Raw genomic sequence first — 7,431 nt, 5'->3', positions numbered from 1 at the left:
AAAATGGTCCACAAGAGCTGAACCTCAATGCAGTACCAAAGGCTGCTGAGCATCAAACAGATGCACCCAGTCTGAAGGGCTTTCAGAACTCTACAAAACTCTGCCACATGGCTTCCAGTGACAAGCCTTTAAACAGAACATTCAGCTCAGTGCCTACCTGTGTGTCAAAGGACAGCGACATCCTGGCTCAAGACTTGTGTATTATACAGACTTGGGCCAGAAACAAATGCAACAGTTGTAGAAAAACTGAAGACTGATGGCAACTGAAACATATTTGTCATTTTTCTACTCCATCGAGTAGTTACAAAACTATCTAACTTCTACACTTACATAACAGAACACAGTAACTAAGAAAGAAAAAGCCTTTTATTCAGAAGAGGTTCATGTGTCTTTACAAGAAAGTCATGATTTCAACTTACAAAGTCCACATTACCATCAGCACCTTTCTTTAAGAGTTGTCTTTTGTAAAATGCCAAGTGTGTAAGCAAAGCAAACAGACAATCCACACCAAAACACACTTCTACCCCAAGATCTCTATTTAGATTTTGCATATCTATATAAAATATAGATGAGTATCATGTCTTCACACTTCAGGTCCTTCTCCTCCAGGAACCAGCTATAAAAGAGTAAGACATTTTTGCATTAGCACCATACAGCTGAGTTTTACAAACCCATACATGACAGCTCTTGCATTACAACAAACATTTTAGGACATGGAGACTTCACGGTAGACTACAATTTTAGACTCTCCAAACAGAGGAAGTCAGTTATTGCCAGAGATGCACAAACCAAAAAGGCAGTAGGGAGTAAGTCAGCACAGTGAGGGAAGCAAAGAACTGAAGAACAGAAAAAGAAATACAAAAGGAAAAACACGAGGGGGAAAAAACAAAACTTTAACCATTCCTTTTGCTGATATCTTCTTCATAAGCAGCTGAGCACTTCTAAAGAAGAAGAGCTTCACTAGTTTTGGGACCAAAATAAGAAAAAGTCTTAAGCATAGACTTCCTGATTCAGGAAGATACTTCCCCAAAAGAGACACGGGATCTAACGCAGAAACATAATCTATGTCTTGCTGAAAATTCACCAGGTTCTTCTTCAAGGGCTACACACCACCAGCTTAACTGGATGGCAGGAATTTCACCCCACACAAGGAATCAGAACATATGCTGTCCTTTCAACATGAAGAACAAAAACCGAAGCAGAAAAAGGTGTAGAAATTAAGACAGGATGGCACTTGCTCAGACATACAATGCAGAGGTGCAAGATAGGTAAGTAACAAAATGGAGAGAATTCCTCATTCATACAGAGCCAATTTCAACTCAAGTCTTCCCACTTGAGCCTTCCTCTTCCCAAAAAATTAGGAATGTCCCTGTGTTGGAAGTCCAGGCTTTGTGGCCAGCTATGCAGACAAGGAAAAAAGCCACTGTAGGTCTGCTTTTGTGGTGTCTAAGAAGTTGCAAAATTCAACTCAAGGATGCATAATCACAGCTTTTAATTACTGTTTCAGTACTGATCTGTACATATCAGCACATGATAAAATCCTAGTGCTACTGATTTGGTGTAATCCATCAGACCTCCAGACTTTTTGGCAGAATGCATAAAGGTGCAGCTCTCTGGGCACCATGTGGTACTGTAGTCGCCAGATGACTCAACGAAGCACCCAAACTGCTACAGACACATTTGTACATGCAGGAAAGCAGAAGTGCTTGGCCTGTAGACAGGTAAACGCTCAGGGGTTAAAAGCCACTGAAGAGCCAGCCTGTGACTACTTAAATGGAGGCTGTGAAGTGTGGGTTGGCCTCTTCTCCCAGGCAACCAGTGATAGGACAAGAGGAAATGGCTTCAAGCTGTGCCAGGGAAGGTTCAGCCTGGACATCTGGAAGCATTTCTTCACTGAGAGGGTAGTCAGGAACTGGAGTGGACTGCCCAGGGAAGTGGTAGAGACACCATCCCTGGAACTGTTCAAGAAATGACTGGATACAGCATTTGGTGGAGACACCATCCCTGGAACTGTTCAAGAAATTCCTGGATATGGCATTTAGTGCTATGGTTTAGTTGGCATGGTGGTATTTCGTCAAAGGTTGGACTTGATGGTCTTGGAGATGTTTTTCAACCTTGGTGATTTTATGATTCTTACAAAGTCAGGAACTCCCTCACACACGTGAAGACCAGAAAAACATTCACCAAAAAAAAATCAGGACAGGGCTCTTTTAATTATTCTTTTGTAAAATGCAACATATACTGAGTAAGGCAGTAAAGGTCAACTTTCCAGTATCATTCACATATACAAATGCCCCAGATGCTACTTGAAACTTCCTGATGTAACAGAAAGCGCAGCTGAAAGTAGCTGAATACAATCACTGATCAATTTACAGGTACAGAAAGCCAACACATGCCTTTGATGACTTACCATTGTTATGTTATTCCCATTTAGCAGAATCTGGTCCAGCTTTGTGATTCTTCTGCCCTCAGGTGTGATCTCGCTGAAGAAGAATTAGAAACAGCAAGTAAGAACACAGAACCAGGGACAATGGACCAGTTTTGACCACAAAACCAACAGAAATCTCTGCATTAAGGTGACCATTGCTGGAACTAACAAATAAACCAGCCACACTGCATCATGATCTTGAAAAATGGACCACCTCGGTACAGAAAGCTAACTGGTATCTAGAAAGGTCTCTTCTACTCAGTACATGGAAATGTGTATTCACCCTCTAAAGCTTGGCAATTTCTTGAATACGACATATCAACATGGCATGACAAAGTAAAAATATTTATGCTTAAGACTGCTACCTTGTTGAATCTTTGCCTAGGACTTAAGGAAGTGTAAAAGCAAATGAACTACTGGAAAGCTTGCCACACAAACCATGTAAAATTAAGACTACACATAGGATCCCCACACAAGCATAAATCATGCAACAGCTACTCTATGACATGGCTGTCCTGAACAGATCACTTTCTGAACAGTTTTAAGTCCAAGGTTAAACTGGTCAGCTGGCAAGTATTCCAAAAATATAAAAACACTTTGCTAGCAGATCTTACACAGTCTTTTGCCTCAGTGAAGCAAACACTAAATAGCAACAAGAGGCAGAAAAAATACTTACAATTCTGTAACATCTTCCAACACCATATCTGAAAATCCAGTCTCAAGGAAAATAACACCCAGATTTTTAAAACAAAAGCATTTAATGCTATTTTCATTTTATTCCAAAATGTGATTTTACCTGAAAATTGAAAATATCAGTACAACTGATCCATATAAAAAAGTTCTATTCAGTGAACTCAAAACTCTCAAGAGCTATAAATTAATTAGGCCAAAGCATAAAGCATACAGCCTTAAAGTTCCATCAAAGGATACTGACAAAATCATCAAATCCTAGAAGTGTCCCAACAATTTCTTTGTCGCTCTTCATCACAATGTGAATGCGTGAGCCTATGCACTTGTCCACAAGTTCTGCAGATACACAGAAAAGAATACGTTCTACAAAACAAGTCTCTCGTGCCTTTTACAGAAACAGAGACACACCCCATACACCCTTACACCCTCCCCCTCCATTCTCCCACACAAACCATCCTCCTCCCGACCTCCTTACACCCACCCCCACCGGCCTCCCTCAGACTCTCCCACACCCCCACATCCCACCTCAGCCGCCCCCCCCAGACCCCAGCACCCCCACACCCTATCCCCTACTCCACCCCCCTTTTCTGCCCGCCCCAGACCCCCGATATCCCCCCGGGCCGCGCGCGGGCCCCGCCGCCTGACGCGAGCCGCTCGCGCCCTCGCGCTTCCCGCCAGGCGCCGGCACAGGGCCCGCAGCCGCCGCTGCCGGCCCGGAGAGGGATCCCGGGCTGGGCCCCGTCGGGGCGCCCGCAGCCCCGCATCGTTACCGAGCGGCAGGAGCTGAGACGGGTTGGACACCGCGCTGGCCGCCATGTCGGAACCGGACCTGGCCAATCGCCGCCGCCACCGCCCACACACGGGGAGGGCCGGGCCGGCGGCCGCGCCGAGCGATCCGCGCCCCGCCCCGCCGCGTCTGCCGCGCTCCGCTCGCGGCGCAGGCGTGGCCCTGGTGCTGCTCTGTGTGGTGGTTCCGGGTAGAGACAAGACGTGAAAGAAGCCTCTTTTCCCCGGTTCCGTCTCGTCCTGCCGGCCCAGCCGGGCAGCGCCGCTGGGGCTGCCGCCGGTACCGATGTGCCCCCGCGCCAGGACCGCGGTCTGTGTAGTGTGCGCTGTAATGGCTCCGCTGTTACAGAATCACGGAAGCAGTCGGGTTGGAAAACATCCCTGAGATCACCGAGGCCACCCTGTAAACGAACCCCACCATGTCAACCAAAACAGCACTGAGTGCCACATTCAGTGTTTCCTTACACACCTCCAGGGACACTGACTTTACCACCTCGGTAGGCAGCCTTTCTGTGAAGAAATTCCTTCTAATGTCCAACCTAAACGTCCCCTGGCACAGCTTGAGGCTGTGTGCTCTCATCCTGTCACTTGCTACCTGGGAGAAAGAGACCAACCCCTGCCCGGCTACAGCCTGCTCGCTTAGCAGCTCCTCATAGGACCTGAGCTCCAGACCTTTCATCAGCTCTGTTGCCTTTCTCTGGACTCACTCCTCAGTGTCCTTGCAGTGAGGGGCCTGTTGCCAGATGAATTGTTTGCACCTGGTGGGTTAATACAATGCTTATTCGTCAAAAACCATTGACCTATGAAACTGCACAATGCTTACTCTGTAGGAAGAATTGGAAAGCAACCAGTGCAGTTGTGCCAACTTTCACCAGTTCACCAGGCAATCAGGTATGACTTTGGGGTCCCCGATCACCAGGGATCACCAAAGAGACCCCCAGGACAGAAGAACACATGCACAGAGGGGAGGGAACATATGTTAATGGCTTCAGAGAGAAGAGTATCATATCTATGTTTCTTCTAGGAAAACCTATCAATATGTATGTAAAATATAGTATATAAACTGGAGCTTTCTCTGTGCTCAGCATGAATGAGATTTTGGAGGAGATATCCCCTCATGCATCCACCTGAATAAAGAATGCCTGCTTCTTAAGTCTACATTAGTGTTAACAAGTTTTTATTCTTACTGATTTTTGGTAACAGGCCCACAGCTGGACACAGGACTCAGGGTGTGGCCTCACCAGTGCTGAGAACAGAGGGACAGTCCCTGCCTGGTCCTGCTGGCCACACTCTGTAGGTACAAAAATGCTGTTAGCGAGGATTTTCTTGCTATTTTCTAAGTCCGTGAGAGATTTTCTCTCTCACAGAAGAGGTAGCAGGGAATGTAAACAACCAAGACACCTGCAACCTTGAAAAGTCTTGTTTATGGTATAGTAGAAAAATATTTTGACAATGGATGTTTTAGGATTTTAGCCAATCACCCCCAAGGGGTGGCTGGTCCTTTGTCCAATTAGACTAAGAAGAAAAAAGTCTATAAAAGAGTTTGTAAAATAATTAAATAAATCAATCTTGCTGCACAATTCCTGCCTGCTGGATCTTCTCCTCCTCCTCCTCCCTATGGCTGCGGGACACGGTGATATACCGTAGGAACCAGGCCTGCGGTAATAACACTCTTCTATGTGCAGATTTTAATTTCCCACTTTTGTCCATTGACTCACTGAAGGTGGGTGCATGGAAGGTTTTTGAAGCATTTCAGTAACTTCATCCCACCAACATTCCATCTGGCTTCAGCTGTGCCCAGTGACCACCAGGGACAGAGACAGCCCTCTGGGCCTCCTGGGCATGGGGAGTGCTGCCTCGGGGCCAGTTAATACTGGGCAGAGCTGCACATGGGGGGCACTGGCTATGACCCAGCATCACAGAAAGCCCCCATCCCTGCTCAGAGAAGGAGGTGCTCACTGGAACTGTGGGCACTGGAGTCACTGGCAGTCACCCCTTCTCCACCTGCTCGTGTCCTGCTGGGCACAGGCACCAGCTGGCATCACAGGAGCTGTACCAGTGGGAATGGGCCATGAAGGCCCCTGTCCTTCTCCCGGGCAGCATTCCTGTAGGAGCAGAAGAGCACTCAGTGGACATGAGGCGTATTCTGCTGGCACTTGGGGAGGTAGGAGGGCATTGGTCAGAGCTTTGCAGAGGGGAGGAGGGCACTGACTACTTCCCTGCTATGAAACTGGCAGCAAGGTAACATTGAATCCCATTGATCCTCCATATCCCAGCTCTCGAAATGGCCATTATTCTTTGAAGGTGACCATTTCAGCATCCCTAACTTCTTTCTCTGGGCTCCATGTATGGATGTGCCAGCACCTGTAAGTTTTGCCCTGACACCAACATTTAATTTTGCATGTGAAAATGAACTGGCATTAGCAGTCTAACTTACTGTCCTTATTGCAATTTTTATTTTCATTTCCCTTCCGGTATTTCCCAAGGGGCGGCAAACCCTAGCTATATCCTTTTATCTTGTTACTTTTTAACATCACATCAGTCTGCTATGCACGCTCCTCTGTGCCTGTTTGCTTTCCCCCAGCTTCTACTTTAAATATTCCTCTGGGAGCCTTTGAATTTTTAGGGCCAGAAGGCTCACTTCATTAAGATCAAAGTGCAGCCTTCTCCTCTTGTTCAGACTCCTCTTGTCCCTGAAGGCTTCCTAGTGCTCCATGGATCTAAGTCCTTGCTCTCTGCATCTCATTTGGGCACTAAGACTCTGGATTTCTGTATGTTCCTGGCTTCATACATGGAATTGACAGTGTTTCCTAGAATTCAAGGTCCTCATCCTTAGCCACCTGTCTGATGGCCAAAAACCTGGCCCCTTCCATTTACCTGCATCAGTGGAACAAAGATGGACCAAAATACCAATCTGTGACCCTGGAACCTCTCATCTAGATGTTACACAAAGCCTGCTGCCTTTGTGCCCAGCAGCTGGCTGTCATCTAATTTCCCAAGCACAGGCACCCAGGTCTAGCAACAGAGTTTTCTGACAGCATCAGTTGCTCCTTGCTGTTCTTTATGCTCTTTGCTCCTCCAAGGTGTACTGCAATCCTTGCTCTCTTGTGCAGGAAACTCAGGCAGCCTCAGGAGAGCATAAGTTTCAGAGTACTGCTACTGCCCTACAACTCTCCCAAAGTTCTCTGCATTACTCTCAGCTGCTGCAAGTTGGAGAGCTCTCTAACTGAGTAAACAAATATCCTCTCTGCACAAGCAGCAGATTCTTGTGCCACAGCCACCAGTAGGAAACTATCCCTTGTGAAGCAATCCCAACTCCTGCAATACCAACCTTTAGGGGATCTCTGCCTTTTTGAGTGCCTGAATGCAGCATCTGGGGAAAGCTTGTGTTGGTTGAACTTCTGTAGTTCTGCTAATTCAGCTAATTTAACTTCTGTTGTCCTGTCCCTTCAGCTCTGCACCTTTCCCGGTGCCACAGCACTCACCCTGTTTGTGGCTAGTAGTGCTGCTCAGTTTCTGTCCTTTGC

General features: G+C 46.8%; 1 protein-coding gene across 2 annotated transcripts; it reads right to left on the bottom strand.

Annotated features, from left to right (window-relative positions):
- Positions 1–348: 348 nt before the first annotated feature.
- On the bottom strand, positions 349–4,000 carry LSM5 (LSM5 homolog, U6 small nuclear RNA and mRNA degradation associated). 2 transcript variants are annotated; one of them, XM_069002197.1, is made up of 5 exons: positions 3,889–4,000; positions 3,359–3,454; positions 3,105–3,140; positions 2,411–2,483; positions 349–616 (listed from the first exon to the last, which is right to left on the bottom strand). In XM_069002197.1, exons 1-4 carry the CDS (start codon positions 3,932–3,934, stop codon positions 2,431–2,433), a joined length of 231 nt encoding a protein of 76 aa, XP_068858298.1. In that variant the 5' UTR covers positions 3,935–4,000; the 3' UTR covers positions 349–616; positions 2,411–2,430. The 2 variants fall into 2 exon arrangements, with proteins under 2 accessions (XP_068858298.1, XP_068858297.1); XM_069002196.1 differs by having other exon boundaries at positions 3,105–3,132; positions 3,889–3,992.
- Positions 4,001–7,431: the final 3,431 nt, after the last annotated feature.

This window comes from Aphelocoma coerulescens (genome assembly GCF_041296385.1).
Source record: "Aphelocoma coerulescens isolate FSJ_1873_10779 chromosome Z unlocalized genomic scaffold, UR_Acoe_1.0 ChrZ, whole genome shotgun sequence".
Taxonomy (NCBI): domain Eukaryota; kingdom Metazoa; phylum Chordata; class Aves; order Passeriformes; family Corvidae; genus Aphelocoma; species Aphelocoma coerulescens.
This window is presented reverse-complemented; position numbering and strand designations above follow the sequence as displayed.

What these genes read in the sequence shown, in the direction of transcription:
- LSM5 (XM_069002196.1), bottom strand. Translation starts at nt 3,934, where the DNA reads ATGGCGGCCAGCGCGGTGTCCAACCCGTCTCAGCTCCTGCCGCTCG. An exon ending in GTCTCAGCTCCTGCCGCTCG is followed by an intron (nt 3,455 to 3,888) that starts GTAACGATGCGG and finishes GTGTATCTGCAG; the next exon opens with AACTTGTGGACAAGTGCATA. An exon ending in TTGGAAGATGTTACAGAATT is followed by an intron (nt 2,484 to 3,104) that starts GTAAGTATTTTT and finishes ATTCTTCTTCAG; the next exon opens with CGAGATCACACCTGAGGGCA.